This window comes from Sebastes umbrosus, chromosome 16, assembly GCF_015220745.1.
Source record: "Sebastes umbrosus isolate fSebUmb1 chromosome 16, fSebUmb1.pri, whole genome shotgun sequence".
Taxonomy (NCBI): Eukaryota; Metazoa; Chordata; class Actinopteri; order Perciformes; family Sebastidae; genus Sebastes; species Sebastes umbrosus.
In genome coordinates, this window is record NC_051284.1 from 4153331 (window position 1) to 4169796 (window position 16466).

Sequence of the window (16466 nt, forward strand, 5' to 3'; positions counted from 1 at the left end):
TCTTTTACCAGACTTACATTTCCTTAATGACAAAGTGGTGGAATCTGACTGTGTATTAGACTGTAGCCTACATTAACATCTACAATATATTTTTTCAGCTCTGATGGGGACAAAACACAGGAGCAGCAACTGAAGATGACAAATATAGTTGAAGATTTAAAAATATATATTTAAACATAGAGGCATGATTGTAAACTCACAGTCTGATCCAGTATTAATGTGTTTGGTGATTTAAAGGTTAAATATAGGCTATTTGGAGCTTGGCTCAACAGCATTCAGTGGCTTTATTTCAGTTACTTCAACAAATGTAGTCAATTTAAACAGTCAGTGAAATGCTGTTAAAACATGTTCAGACTATACGCAACCTATTTAAAACTCACTTTCTAACTCCATTCTGCAGCTGCACACATACATATATTCTTCTCACACATACATATATTCTTCTCACTCGTACATATATTATTCTCACACATACATATATTCTTGTGCGAGTGAAAGTATATGTATGTGAAAGGAGAATGTATGTGTGTGTGAGTGCAAGAATGAAGTATGCCTTGTACTGCCCCTCATATATAATGGTTAGTTGCAGCTGTAGTTCAGTCTCCTCTGAACGACTCTCTGCTGAGGTTAACACATTTACCTAGAAATGAGAAAAACACTCTGACGGCATTAATCTGATAGGAACTCTCAGCCTGCCCTGGTTGTCATGGTAACAGAAACCACAGTCCTAGAATCTGTGATCTGTCAGCAGCTTTTTATCAAAATATCAGTTTCACAGAAATATCAAATTCCACTACGCAGAGATCCAGTGAGGACAGCATACACAGAGCAGACAGACGGTCTACCTGGACGTTGGTGCTGCTGCATTTATTACATATCATTGATATAATTAGACGTATGGAAAGCCGTTTGAGCATTTATTCCATATCCTTGATATCAGACGTCAGTGTCCTCCACTAGTTCGGTCTTTGTCAGCACTAGTTGGACATTTGATCGCACTAGTTGAACAAAAACTCTTACTAGTCACTGTTTTTCAGCAACTAGTGGCACTTTTATCCAACTAGTTCCAACAGAAGCCTTACTAGTGAGACTGTGCACCACACTAGTAGGACCAAAGTCCAGACTAGTCAGCTTTTTAACGCACTAGTGGACCCCTGGACCAAACTAGTAACACTGACAGTCAACTAGTTAACTAGTAAGCTGCAACTGTCATACATGTTAGCTAGTGAAATTTTACAACATCACTAGTTAACTAGTAAGGTAAAAAAAAGACCCTCACTAGTGCAACTAGTGGACATTTTTTCCCTTACTAGTTAACTAGTAAACATTTTGAGCCTCACTAGTTAACTAGTAAGGTCAAAAAGGCTTTAACTAGTTAACTAGTGGACATTTTGGCCCTCACTAGTTATCATTTAAGGTGCAACATGCAGCCACTAGTTAACTTGTTGCAATCCCTCAGGCCAACATGTTAACTAGTGCACAACATGCAAATGAAGCAGGCGGGGTAATGACAAAATCCTGAGTCTTGATTGGTTTGTATTTTTTATTTTGAGCTGGAATGCCAATAGAAAGCCTCGGAGTATGCTTCTTCCCCAGCTCCTCATTAGCATTTAGTGCAACTAGTGTGACTAGTGCACATGCTGGCCCTTACTAGTTAACTAGTGGCTCTTTTTTTGCCCGCACTAGTAAGGTAAAAAAGACCTTCACTAGTGCAACTGTTTTTCAGTTTCACACTTCGTCATATTAAACCTGTCCAAATACAACACACTGGTCTGTTCCTTGGAGGAAGAATATGGGAAGAGTTTAGCTGACTGCAACGCCTAATATAGGACACAGAGTTGACATTAGGTCTGAGCAGAACAATGTGAAAGGAGAATATATGCATGCGAAAGGAGAAATGCTGATCATAAATGGTGTGGGATGATATTTTACTGTTTCAGTGTGTCCTCTCCTTGTTAACTGCTGCTTGTTTAACTGACTGTGTCTCCCTCGGTTCACTGACATCATGTTTCTGTGTTGTTTGACTTGAATGAGTCCTTCAGAAAGCTGCAAGTGCCAAATTAAGTAAATCTCTTATGTACAAAAATAAGTCAAATTCTACTGAAATAAGATTTAGTAAAATTCTTATGTAATAAGAAAATTCCTCAATCACAAAATTAAGCAAAATTCTTAATAAATAAGTACTTAATCATGACTGATTTGCGAAATCCTTTAATAAAACATTATGTAAAATTCTTATGAAATAAGCAAAATCCAAAACATTGTGTGTTATAAATCCATCTGGATGTGAGATGAGCTTCTTGGAGGTGCTACTCTGCTCCCTGAGCTCCTTCCTCTCCAGTCGGCCCTCATTCAGCTGCAGGAACACCCATTTTATAATAAACCAGCTCAGTGTTCATTCGTCTGACCGAGTTCTGCCCCCTGGTGGCCTGGAGACACATGACAACACACAGATGTGACTTCCTGCATCACTTCTCTCTCTTCATTTCAATAAACACAGACTGAGTGCTTCATGTCAGTTAGTGGTCTAAACAACAGACGTGTGTCAGTACCTTATAGTAGAAGTAAAGGCCAGTGGTCACCAACAGCAGAATCAGCACCAGGACGACCACTCCGATGATAAGAGGCTTTGGATCTGATCAAACACATGGACAGTCATCACATCACATCACATCACATCACATGACTTCATGAGTCCAACAGCTCCCATTAAACACAAACTGTAGTGACCTGAAATCTAAAATCACTTCTTGAATCTTCTTTATGTGAATCGAGGCTCTGAGGACGGAGACTGTTCTTTGTTGGACAGATTATAAAGTCCTCTGAGATTAATCTGTAGAAATACAACTGACGTGACTTTAGTGAGACTTTTATATGTTTATAACCAAACATGCTCTGTCCTACAGTAGATTGTTTGCTGTTGACATTTATATATGACACGTGTAACACAATGACAGTAGTCACAGTGTCATTCCAGAAACAACAACATGCATGGGCTTATTATGACTGAATATGTCATAACCCTTAAAGTACTTTGCTAAAGTGGCACTAGTACTAAATATCTCTCTTTAGTTGGTTGTGTGCAGATGTCCTAAAGTGACGTCATCTCCACGTAGAATAAACCTCTAATTTTTAGTCATGTTTTAATCTCCATGATCTCTGAAGGCTCAAACAAAATTGATCAAACTTCTTAAATACAAAATTATGTAAAAATCTTACAAAATAAAAAAAATCCTTAAATAGAAAATTAAGTAAAATTTTTAAAAATGAAAAAAATTATTCAGTATAAAGAAATGCAAAATTCTCACGAAAAAAAATCCTTAAATACAAAATTAAGTAAAATTCTTATGAAATAAGCAAAATTCTTCATTACAAATTAAGTACAATCCTTAATTATTAAAAAAAGTAAAACTCTTAATGACAAGTATAAAAGTATAAAAACATCCAAATTTCTTGCGAAATAATAAAATTTTAGGTTCAAAATTAATTAAAATTCTTACGAAAGAAGAAAATGTGTTAAGTACAAATTAAGTGAAATTCTTATGAAATAAGAAAATTCCTCATGTACAAAATTAAGTAAAAATCTTATTAAATAAGAAAATTCCATAAGTACAAAATTTAGTAAAATTCTTGTGAAATAAGCAAAGTCCTTAATTATAAAACTAAGCACAATACTTCACTACAGAATTAAAGCTTCTCTGTTGTCAGCTGATCATTTTCACTCCGTTCGGACCAATCACATTTTCCAAACCTGCATGTAAACAGTCAGTTTACCTGTGACAGTGAGAGAGAGCAGACGGCTCTCAGAGAAGAAGTCATGAGAAAAAACATAGACGTGATAAACACAGCTGTAGCTTCCTTGGTGGGCGGGCTCTGCAGCAGGAAACAGGAAGTGGGCGGAGTGATTGACAGCTGGCTGGGTGTAGTTGAGTGCTGAGGTGGAGGAGGTGAAGGTGAGCTGGAAGGAGCCTCCTGGGTACTGTGGCTGGGTGGAGCAGCTGATGGTGAAGGTGGAGCCCCTGAGCACCTGAAACCCCTGCTGCTGGGCCTCGGAGACCCCGTCCACGGAGGAGGACGCAGAGATGTTGGGCTGAAGCAGCATGTCTGTAAACACAGAGAGATGATTGGCTGAGAGCTGGGTCACGTTCAGTCTGAAAACAGTGTGCGCTGGTTTGCTACGGTTTCCGGGTTGAACGGCGTGTCCCCTTGAAATCGTAGGTTTTTCAGAGGTGCAACATGCATGGACTTATTATGACTGAATATGTCATAACCCTTAAAGTACTTTGCTAAAGTGGTACTAGTACTAAATATCTCTCTTTAGTTGGTGGTGAGCAGACGTCCTAAAGTGACGTCATCTCCACGTAGAATAAACCTCTAATTTTTATTCATGTTTTAATCTCTATGATCTCTGAAGGTTCAGACAAAAATTATTAACCTTCTTAAATACAAAATTAAGGAAAATTATTATGAAATAAAAAAAATCCTCATTACAAAATTATGGAAAATTCTTATGAAATAAGCAAAACCCTTCATTACAAATTAAGTAAAATCCTTAATCATAAAAAGCAAAATTCTTAATGATACAATTACGTACATTCATGAAGTACAAAAACATGCAACTTTCTTAAGAAATTATAAAATTCCTTAAGTACGAAATTAAGTAAAATTCGTATTAATAAGAAAATTCCTTGAGTACAAAATTAAGTAAAATTCCTGTGAAATAAGCAAACTCTTTAATTATAAAACTAAGCAAAATACTTCACTACAGAATTAAAGCTTCTCTGTTGTCAGCTGATCATTTTCACTCCATTCGGACCAATCACATTTTCCAAACTTGCATGTAAACAGTCAGCTTACCTGTGACAGTGAGAGAGATCAGACGGCTCTCAGAGAAGAAGTCATGAGAAAAAATGTAGACGTGATAAACACAGCTGTAGCTTCCTTGGTGGGCGGGCTCTGCAGCAGGAAACAGGAAGTGGGCGGAGTGATTGACAGCTGGCTTGGTGTAGTTGAGTGCTGAGGTGGAGGAGGTGAAGGTGAGCTGGAAGGAGCCTCCTGGGTACTGTGGCTGGGTAGAGCAGCTGATGGTGAAGGTGGAGCCCCTGAGCACCTGAAACCCCTGCTGCTGGGCCTCGGAGACCCCGTCCACAGAGGAGGACGCAGAGATGTTGGGCTGAAGCAGCATGTCTGTAAACACAGAGAGATGATTGGCTGAGAGCTGGGTCACGTTCAGTCTGAAAACGGTGTGCGCTGGTTTGCTACGGTTTCCGGGTTGAACTGTGTGTTTCCTTGAAATCGTAGGTTTTTCAGAGGTGCAACATGCATGGACTTATTATGACTGAATATGTCATAACCCTTAAAGTACTTTGCTAAAGTGGTACTAGTACTAAATATCTCTCTTTAGTTGGTGGTGAGCAGACGTCCTAAAGTGACGTCATCTCCACGTAGAATAAACCTCTAATTTTTATTCATGTTTTAATCTCTATGATCTCTGAAGGTTCAGACAAAAATTATTAACCTTCTTAAATAAAAAAATAAAGGAAAATTATTATGAAATAAAAAAAATCCTCAATTACAAAATTATGGAAAATTATTATGAAATAAGCAAAACCCTTCATTACAAATTAAGTAAAATCCTTAATCATAAAAAGCAAAATTCTTAATGATACAATTACGTAAATTCATGAAGTACAAAAACATGCAAATTTCTTAAGAAATTATATAATTCCTTAAGTACGAAATTAAGTAAAATTCGTATTAAATAAGAAAATTCCTTGAGTACAAAATTAAGTAAAATTCCTGTGAAATAAGCAAACTCTTTAATTATAAAACTAAGCAAAATACTTCACTACAGAATTAAAGCTTTTCTGTTGTCAGCTGATCATTTTCACTCTGTTCGGACCAATCACATTTTCCAAACTTGCATGTAAACAGTCAGCTTACCTGCGACAGTGAGAGAGAGCAGACGGCTCTCAGAGAAGAAGTCATGAGAAAAAACATAGACGTGATAAACACAGCTGTAGCTTCCTTGGTGGGCGGGCTCTGCAGCAGGAAACAGGAAGTGGGCGGAGTGATAGAAAGCTGGCTTGGTGTAGTTGAGTGCTGAGGTGGAGGAGGTGAAGGTGAGCTGGAAGGAGCCTCCTGAGTACTGTGGCTGGGTGGAGCAGCTGATGGTGAAGGTGGAGCCCCTGAGCACCTGAAACCCCTGCTGCTGGGCCTCGGAGACCCCGTCCACGTAGGAGGACGCAGAGATGTTGGGCTGAAGCAGCAGGTCTGTAAACACAGAGAGATGATTGGCTGAGAGCTGGGTCACGTTCAGTCTGAAAACAGTGTGCTCTGGTTTGCTAGGGTCTCTGGGTTGAACGGCATGTTTCCTCGAAATCGTAGGTGTGTCAGAGGTGTTACCCAATCGGCAGCGACGTGCACAAACCCTGTCGTATTATAAAGGCACTGCATTTGCGTAGCACAACAGAGTGTTCAATGCACCACCGTTTCTGTTTACATGTTTTTCTATGTTTTGTTGACCCTTTGTTTAACAAAATGGACCTGATTTTGTGCCTCCTTGTCTCCTATCAAGCCGATCATCGATGCTCCGGCTTGTGATCCGGAAATCGATCTCAGCACTCCATCTTTAAAGACATCCCAATTCTTAAAATGCATCTGGAGGAGCGAGAAGGCTTGCCGAAGGAGCTATATGCAACACTACATCTGTGTAGACTTTGCGTAAGTCTTCTCGGCACACGTTTTTTTTAGTTTGTTTTTAACAACTTTATTGAGGCAGTTATCAAGTTTAAATCACTTGTGTATACAACTCAAGTCTACAATTACAAACACGCCAGGAGGACTAAAGGTTGTAATAAAAAATATTAGATAAATATCTTGTAAAGCTTACAGTGGTTTATATGTTTTAACAGCTTTTTTGTTTGTACATTCAGATATAGAGGTGCAGCTCAAAAAATTAGAATATCGTGAAAAAGTTCAATATTCTTCGTCGGTTATTTAAGAAAGTGAAAATTTGATATATTCTAGACTCATTACACGAAAACTAAAACGTTTCAAGCTATTTTTTCATTTTCATTTTGATATTTACAGCCTACAGCTCTAAAAAGAAAGAAAAAGGTATCTCAAAATATTAGAATATTTCATTTAGAGTTTGAGTATATTACTATTCATACAGTATAAATACCGTATATCTCTCGGTCTAGTTCAGTACACGCAACCACAATCATGGGGAAGGCTGCTGACTTGACAGTTGTCCAGAAGACGATCATCAACACCCTCCACAAGGAGGGTCAGTCACAGAAGGTCATCGGTCATGGCTGTTCGCCGAGTGCTGTATCGAAGCACTATTGAAATTCATGGAAAGTTGACGGGAAGGGAAAAGTGTGGTAGGAAAAGGTGCTCAAGCAACAGGGATGACCACAGCCTTGAGAAGATTGCCAAGCAAAGCAGATTCAAGAACTTGGCAGAGCTTCACAAGGAGTGGACTGAGGCTGGAGTCAGTGCATCAAGAGCCACCACTCACAGACGCCTTCAGGAAATGGGCTACAGCTGTCACATTCTTCATATCAAGCCACTGCTGAACCAGAGACAACGTCAGAAGCATCTTAACTGGGCTAAGGAGAAGAAGAACTGGACCATTGCTCAGTGGTCCAAAGTCCTCTTTTCAGATGAAAGTAAATTTTGCATTTCATTTGGCAATCAAGGTTCCAGAGTCTGGGGGAAGAGTGGAGAGGCACAGAATCCAAGTTGCTTGAAGTCCAGTGTGAAGTTTCCACAGTCGGTGATGATTTGGGGTGCCATGTCATCCGCTGGTGTTGGTCCACTGTGTTTTATCAAGTCCAAAGTCAACGCAGGCGTCTACCAGGACATTTTAGAGCACTTCATGCTTCCATCTGCTGAAAAAACTTTATGGAGATGCCAATTTCCTATTCCAGCAGGACTTAGCACCTGCCCACAGTGCCAAAACTACTACTAACTGGTTTGCTGACCATGATGTTACTGTGCTTGATTGGCCAGCCAACTCGCCTGACCTGAACCCCATAGAGAATCTACGGGGTATTGTCAAGAGGAAGATGAGAAACATCCAACCCAACAATACAGATGAGCTGAAGACCACTATCAAAGCAACCTGGGCTTCAATAACGCCTCAACAGTGCCACAGGCTGACCGCCTCCATGCCACGCCGCATTGATGCAGCAATTCGTGCATTTATTCACTCAATACCAAGTATTGAGTGAATAAATGCACATACTTTTCAGAAGTTGGACCTTTCTTTATTGTAAATCCTTGTTTTGGTTGATCTTATGAAATATTCTAATATTATGAGATACCCTTTTCTTTCTTTTTTGAGTTGTAGGCTGTAATTATCAAAATTAAAATGAAAAAATGCTTGAAACATTTTAGTTTATGTGTAATGAGTCTAGAATATATACAATTTTCACTTTCTTAAATAACTGACGAAGAATATTGAACTTTTTCGCAATATTTTAATTTTTTGAGCTGCACCTGTAGAGGACATATACAGTATTGTCTGACATGGTCATGAATGAAGAATTTGGATTTGTGAGTATAGAATTTAGTTAAAATAACACGCAAATTAATGAGATAGAAGTGCGAACAGAGACACCTGTGACGTATCAAAGAGGCGTGACAATGTGCCACACGTCATACTTAATTGATGTGGCTTTAAAATGACGGCTCCGAGGCAAGGATGTCTCATTTTGTTAAAAGCCTGTTGCCTTAACTCCTCTCTTCTCGCGTCTCTTCCTCGCCTCTTCAGTTCGCATCTCTGTGGGCGGGACTAAGACGCTAGGAGAGGAGGCGAGGAACGGAATCGAGGATGTACAAACTGGGAAATGGGAAGGCCTACAGACAGACAGGTGTGTCCTGTCAGGTGAAGCTCAGCAGTCTGTGGAGAGTTTGAAGCATTCAGAAACAAGCCCACTTCTATGGCAAGCTGTTTTAACATTTAATAGCTAGACAGGAGATTCATTAGAGATATCTGCAACGTTGTTTTGCCTAGTCATAACTCTAATGGGGACGGGAGGTGAAGCTATTCAAACCTACTATTGCGCTGCACTGCAGCCGTATGGGTTTATAAAGTGTGTCTGGAGACAATAAATCTACAATACGCTGTAAATTTCTACCACAACTCTCTAGTGAACAAAGCTCTCATTGGCCACAGATTCCTTGATGATGAGCTCTTTCCATTTCATGTCATTTTCTAACTATCTGATCCAAAGCGGTCCCCGACCACTCGTCTCACAGCCGGCTGCAAATAGAGACCGATGTTACGTGTCCAGCTCGGAGGACGGCTCGTTGTGATTAAAATGAGGTTGTAGCTCGTTGTTTACCTTACTACGGTTAGAAAGAGAACTCTTTTATGTTTCTCTTATGAGCTATTGATCCGGGAAGTTTGAATCTGTGAATATCTTTCCAACTTTACCAAATATATTCAAGTTAGCAAAAGCTTCTGCTAACACTGTTCAGATGCATTGTTCGGCCAATATCCAATGCGAAGCCTTGATGAGCAACGTCATGACAACAACTCTGACTAGTCATAATGAGGTTTGAGATATCTGTCACTGTTATTTAGGAAAGTCAGAACTGAATTACAGACATCTCTAACTGTCGTTTTGACTAGTAACAATGACTAGAATAAGAATTCTGACTAGTCACAATATAATTCTGACTAGTCAAAATGTAATTGTAGATATCTCTAATGTTAATTCTGGATAGTCAAGCTGAGCTATTAAATGTTAAAATGGCTTGCCATACACTTCTCTACACTTTAGGATGTCATTGTCCTGGATAACTTTACAGTTCAGTCCAATGGAAACCACCGACTGTCACTGTGACGGAGGAAGGAACATACTGGAAACATTACTGTCATAGATGATGTCACTGATCGGCTTACCTGAGCAGGTGAGATCCAGGATGTACTTAGAGGAATGTGATGCTGCACACTCCCTCAGAGCAAATCCGGACCGAACACAGTCAGTCCTGATCCACCACACAGATGTGGAGGAGTACTCATCCCTCTGTCGTACAGAAACAGCAGAGCCACAGTCCAACTCTCTGCAGGCAATAGCTGCTTCCTTCAGGGTCCAGCTAGCATAAAAGTCACCCACTGGTCTCCAGTCTCCATGATACAACTCCAGGTTTCCTGCACAGCGACTGTATCCTCCCACCAACCTGACAGGCTCTGAACAAAAACAAGAGAGTCATCAGTAAAAGAATAAAGTGAGTTTCATTAGAACAGAAATGAACCAGATCAGAGCTGCAGCTCCTCTTCTACCTGAGCAGGTGAGTCCAACAGCTTTGCCAGGTGAGCAGGTGTTTCTATCTGAGCCTGAGCTTCTACAGTCCAGGAGAGCAGACTCAGTTCCTCCACACTGGAACTCTTTGGTCCACATTGGATCCTCCACTTCTCCAAAGAGCGCCCCCTGGAGGACTGAAGGAGCCCCACAGCCAAGCTCCCTACAGACCACCTCTGCATCCTGTTGGTCAAAGTCAGCTTCACACACTGAGGACCACCACTGGTTAGAGTGGTTGGACTTCACCTCCAGTCTGCCTGAGCACAGACTAGTCCCATTCACCAGCCTGACAGAGTCTGGAGAGATGATAGAAGATAAAATAGAGAGAGATAAAAGACACCAGACACTAAATAAAAAGATGTCATGAAACAACAATTCAGTGATTCAAACTGGACTCAGAACAGTTCCAACATCAGTTCATCATTAGAAAGCTGTCAAGCTGAAGAAGGAGTCCTCTCAGGCTGGTTGCTGGTTGGCTGAGGGGACTCCTGAAGCAGCAGACATGTATGTTTCATATTAGTGATGTGACGGTGAGGACATTTTTCCACCGGTTAATAAACTTATGACAACACCGGTGTTACCGATTACACTGGACATTTTACAAGAAAAGATGACGGTCAATATGTATAGCGCGCTGACTCTGATCTTTACCGTCGGGTGGCAGTGTGTCTCGCCTCTCCAGTAGAGCTTTTGCTGAGGGTCTGTAGGGGTCTACTTTGCGCCGCTGCACCGCACACACCGGCTGTGAGCGTTCCGTCCTCCTCACGGCGATTACCTCATTAATGTTTTGGTTCCCTCATAGCATTTGGGTTTAAATCTGAAATATTGCCAAATAGGTGCGTTTGCTTTTTGCTTCGACACCAAATCCTCCGGTATCGTCTTGTCTGTCAACTCTCTCTCGTCCTGTGTGTGTGAAATATGACTCCTGCTACTCTGAGCTGACTCCTTACGGAGCAGATGCATTCACTTTCAGATTGTAGCGTCCGTCGTCAGACCATCTATTGATAACATGCCGCTGATACGCCAAAATGAACTAAATGTTTTTTATTTATGTAAAAAAGCAAGACGACGGATGTAATGTAATCGGTTTGTGCCTGAGCACCGTGTAACATCAGTAACACCGACTACCGCAATAAGCCTATTTCATATATACAGATATTTATCTTGGTGCATTCAGCACCTGATTTACGGAGGCAGCAGATCAACAGACTCCATCATGGCTAGTGGAGACAGTCTGCTGTGATTCTAGCTGGTGCATGTGTGTGTCATTGTGGGTACATTACTGTCATAGATGATGTCACTGATGATGTCACTGATGGGCTTACCTGAGCAGATGAGATCCAGGATGGAGGAAAAGTGATCTGGTGTTGCACACTCCCTCAGAGCAGATCCAGACTGAACACAGTGAGAGGTGATCCACCACACAGATCTGTCTGAGGACTCATCCCTCCGTCCTACAGAAACAGCAGAGCCACAGTCCAACTGTCTGCAGACAATAGCTGCTTCCTTCAGGGTCCAGTGAGTGTATTTAACTTGTCTCCAGTCTCCATGATACACCTCCAGTGTTCCTGCACAGCGACTGTCTCCTCCCACCAACCTGACAGGCTCTGAAGAGAAACAAGAGATTCATCAGTAAAAGAATAAAGTGAGTTTCATTAGAACAGAAATGAACCAGATCAGAGCTGCAGCTCCTCTTCTACCTGAGCAGGTGAGTCCAACAGCTTTACCAGGTGAGCAGGTGTTTCTATCTGAGCCTGAGCTTCTACAGTCCAGGAGAGCAGACTCAGTTCCTCCACACTGGAACTCTTTGGTCCACATTTGATCCTCCACTTCTCCATAGAGCGCCCCCTGTAGGACTGAAGGAGCCCCACAGCGAAGCTCCCTACAGACCACCTCTGCATCCTGCTGGTTAAAGTCAGCTTCACACACTGAGGACCACCACTGGTTAGAGTGGTTGGACTTCACCTCCAGTCTGCCTGAGCACAGACTAGTCCCATTCACCAGCCTGACAGAGTCTGGAGAGATGATAGAAGATAAAATAGAGAGAGATAAAAGACACCAGACACAAAATAAAAAGATGTCATGAAACAGCAATTCCAACATGAGTTCATCATCAGGACACATCTTTTCACTGCTCATTGACAGTGACTAGAAGACGGTCAATAGGAGAGGCAGAGGGATGGATGGGAAACCAGGAAGAGAATAAAAATCTTGATGCATTCAGCAGCTGATTTACCGAGGCAACAACTCATCAGACTCCATCATGGCTGTCGGAGACAGTCTGCTGCCATTCTAACTGGTGCATGTGTGTTTCAATCTGGGTACATTATTGTCATAGATGATGTCACAGATGATGTCACTGATGGGTTTACCTGAGCAGGTGAGATCCAGGGTGTAGTGAGAGGTACTTGATCTTGCACACTCCCTCAGAGCAGATCCGGACTGAACACAGTCAAACCAGATCCACCACACAGATCTGGATGAGGACTCATCCCTCCGTTCTACAGAAACAGCAGAGCCACAGTCCAACTCTCTGCAGGCAACAGTTGCTCTCTTCAGGTTCCATAAAGGGTCATGGCCAGAGTATGCCACTGGTCTCCAGTCTCCATTATTCACTTCCAGTTTTCCTGCACAGCGACTGTCTCCTCCCATCAACCTGACAGGCTCTGAAGAGAAACAAGAGAGTCATCAGTAAAAGAATAAAGTGAGTTTCATTAGAACAGAAATGAACCAGATCAGAGCTGCAGCTCCTCTTCTACCTGAGCAGGTGAGTCCAACAGCTTTGCCAGGTGAGCAGGTGTTTCTATCTGAGCCTGAGCTTCTACAGTCCAGGAGAGCAGACTCATTTCCTCCACACTGGAACTCTTTGGTCCACATTGGATCCTCCACTTCTCCATAGAGCGCCCCCTGGAGGACTGAAGGAGCCCCACAGCCAATCTCCCCACAGACCACCTCTGCGTCCTGCTGGTCAAAGTCAGCGTCACACACTGAGGACCACCACTGGTTAGAGTGGTTGGACTTCACCTCCAGTCTGCCTGAGCACAGACTAGTCCCATTCACCAGCCTGACAGAGTCTGGAGAGATGATAGAAGATAAAATAGAGAGAGATAAAAGACACCAGACACTAAATAAAAAGATGTGATGAAACAACAATTCAGTGATTCAAACTGGACTCAGAACAGTTCCAACATCAGTTCATCATCAGGACACATCATTTCACTGCTCATTGACAGTGACTAACTGGAGAAGTTTAGAGCGGTCCATGCCATCGATTAGCTAAGTTAGCTCAAAACACAAATATCAAAAGCCAGAAGATCAAAAACATATAATTTTTATTCAAACTGGGAGAAGGATTATTTTATTGTTTCCTCATATTCTAACTCGGTCTGTCTCATCTGCAATGTGAGCATGGCTTTACGAAAGAAGGTCAGTTTGGAGCGCCATTTCAAAACGCTGCACTAATAGTTTGACGCCGAATAAAGAAGCGTCAGGTGACGGCTCAAGAGGGATAGAGCCACCTGAAAGAGTGTATTATATACAGATTCCCAATATGTAGTTAGGGAAGGACAGGACCAAAACACATGAATTAGATTTGCAGGGTCTCTGTGGCAGCGGATACATGTTGGATCAATATCTGGGTTGACTCTGGGCAATCACCTGTTCCAGTGTGCCCTGTGGATCATTTTGCACTGAATCAGCCCGTGTCTGGCACAAATAGAAGAGTGGTGGACCTTACCTGGATAGCCTCCCAGGTCAAATCATCTTTGCCCTCACCTATTTCCTGAGACCAGGCTGATCTTAACTTATCAGTTATAGCCTTTAAGGGTCAGACTCTAGAAGAGGGTCAATAGGAGAGGCAGGGGGATGGATGAGAAACCAGGGAGAGAATAAAAATCTTGGTGCATTCAGCAGCTGATTTACCGAGGCAACAACTCATCAGACTCCATCATGGCTGCTGAGACAGTCTGCTGCCATTCTAACTGGTGCATGTGATTTTCAACCTGGGTACGTTATTGTCATAGATGATGTCATAGATGATGTCCCTGTAAGGCTTACCTGAGCAGGTGAGGTCCAGGATGGAGGAAGAGGAGTATGATGTTGCACACTCCCTCAGAGTAGATCCAGACCGAACACAGTCAGATCTGATAATCCACACAGATCTGCGTGAGGACTCCTCTCTCATTCCTACAGAAACAGCAGAGCCACAGTCCAACTGTCTGCAGGCAATAGCTGCGTCCCTCAGGTCCCACTGATTCATGGGAGAGTATTGCACTGGTCTCCAGTCTCCATGATTCACTTCCAGTGTTCCTGCACAGCGACTGTCTCCTCCTACCAACCTGACAGGCTCTGAAGAGAAACAAGAGAGTCATCAGTAAAAGAATAAAGTGAGTTTCTTTAGAACAGAAATGAACCAGATCAGAGCTGCAGCTCCTCTTCTACCTGAGCAGGTGAGTCCAACAGCTTTACCAGGTGAGCAGGTGTTTCTATCTAAGCCTGAGCTTCTACAGTCCAGGAGAGCAGACTCAGTTCCTCCACACTGGAACTCTTTGGTCCACATTGGATCCTCCCTTTCTCCATAGAGCGCCCCCTGGAGGACTGAAGGAGCCCCACAGCCAAGCTCCCTACAGACCACCTCTGCATCCTGTTGGTCAAAGTCAGCTTCACACACTGAGGACCACCACTGGTTAGAGTGGTTGGACTTCACCTCCAGTCTGCCTGAGCACAGACTAGTCCCATTAATCAGCCTGACAGAGTCTGGAGAGATGATAGAAGATAAAATAGAGAGAGATAAAAGACACCAGACACTAAATAAAAAGATGTGATGAAACAACAATTCAGTGATTCAAACTGGACTCAGAACAGTTCCAACATCAGTCTATAGTTCCAACATCAGTTCATCATCAGGACACATCTTTTCACTGCTCATTGACAGTGACTAACTGGAGAAGTTTAGAGCGGTTCATGCCATCGATTAGCTAAGTTAGCTCAAAACACAAATATGAAAAGCCAAAAGATCAAAAACATATAATTTTTATTCAAACTGGGAGAAGGATTATTTTATTGTTTCCTCATATTCTAACTCGGTCTGTCTTATCTGCAATGTGAGCATGGCTTTACGAAAGAAGGTCAATTTGGAGCGCCATTTCAAAACACTGCACTAATAGTTTGACGCCGAATAAAGAAGCGTCAGGTGACGGCTCAAGAGGGATAGAGCCACCTGAAAGAGTGTATTATATACAGATTCCCAATATGTAGTTAGGGAAGGACAGGACCAAAACACATGAATTAGATTTGCAGGGTCTCTGTGGCAGCGGATACATGTTGGATCAATATCTGGGTTGACTCTGGGCAATCACCTGTTCCAGTGTGCCCTGTGGATCATTTTGCACTGAATCAGCCCGTGTCTGGCACAAATAGAAGAGTGGTGGACCTTACCTGGATAGCCTCCCAGGTCAAATCATCTTTGCCCTCACCTATTTCCTGAGACCAGGCTGTTCTTAACTTATCAGTTATAGCCTTTAAGGGTCAGACTCTAGAAGAGGGTCAATAGGAGAGGCAGGGGGATGGATGGGAAACCAGGGAGAGAATAAAAATCTTGGTGCATTCAGCAGCTGATTTACCGAGGCAACAACTCATCAGACTCCATCATGGCTGCTGAGACAGTCTGCTGCCATTCTAAATGGTGCACGTGTGTTTCAACCTGGGTACGTTATTGTCATAGATGATGTCACAGATGATGTCACTGATGGGCTTACCTGAGCAGGTGAGGTCCAGGATGGAGGAAGAGGAGCCTGGTTTTGCACACTCCCTCAGAGTAGATCCAGACTGAACACAGTCAGATCTGATAATCCACACAGATCTGTATGAGGACTCCTCTCTAATTTCTATAGAAACAGCAGAGCCACAGTCCAACTGTCTGCAGGCAATAGCTGCGTCCCTCAGGTCCCACTTAGTCCAGATAGAGTATTCCACTGGTCTCCAGTCTCCATGATTCACTTCCAGTTTTCCTGCACAGCGACTGTCTCCTCCCACCAACCTGACGGACTCTGAACAGAAACGAGAGTCGTCAGTTAAAGAAGATTTGAGTGAATTTAGGAAAAAATGAAACTGAGATTTGACTTTATTTCTTTATTTCTCTTTTTTTAT

General features: G+C 42.3%; 2 protein-coding genes across 2 annotated transcripts in view; one reads left to right on the forward strand and one right to left on the reverse strand.

The window, feature by feature from the left end:
• The window catches only part of LOC119474418, an 813351-nt gene that overhangs the window by 749879 nt on the left and 47006 nt on the right, over nt 1-16466 (reverse strand). Inside the window, exons 7-9 of the mRNA XM_037746445.1 lie at nt 5944-6273; nt 4858-5187; nt 3775-4104 (exon numbers count right to left, since the gene is read on the reverse strand). Of these exons, the coding sequence (XP_037602373.1) occupies nt 3775-4104; nt 4858-5187; nt 5944-6273 (990 nt within the window). The remainder of the gene's footprint in view (nt 1-3774; nt 4105-4857; nt 5188-5943; nt 6274-16466) is intronic.
• The window catches only part of LOC119504394 (dual adapter for phosphotyrosine and 3-phosphotyrosine and 3-phosphoinositide-like), a 44907-nt gene that overhangs the window by 20784 nt on the left and 7657 nt on the right, over nt 1-16466 (forward strand). The gene's annotated exons all lie outside the window — the stretch shown is intronic.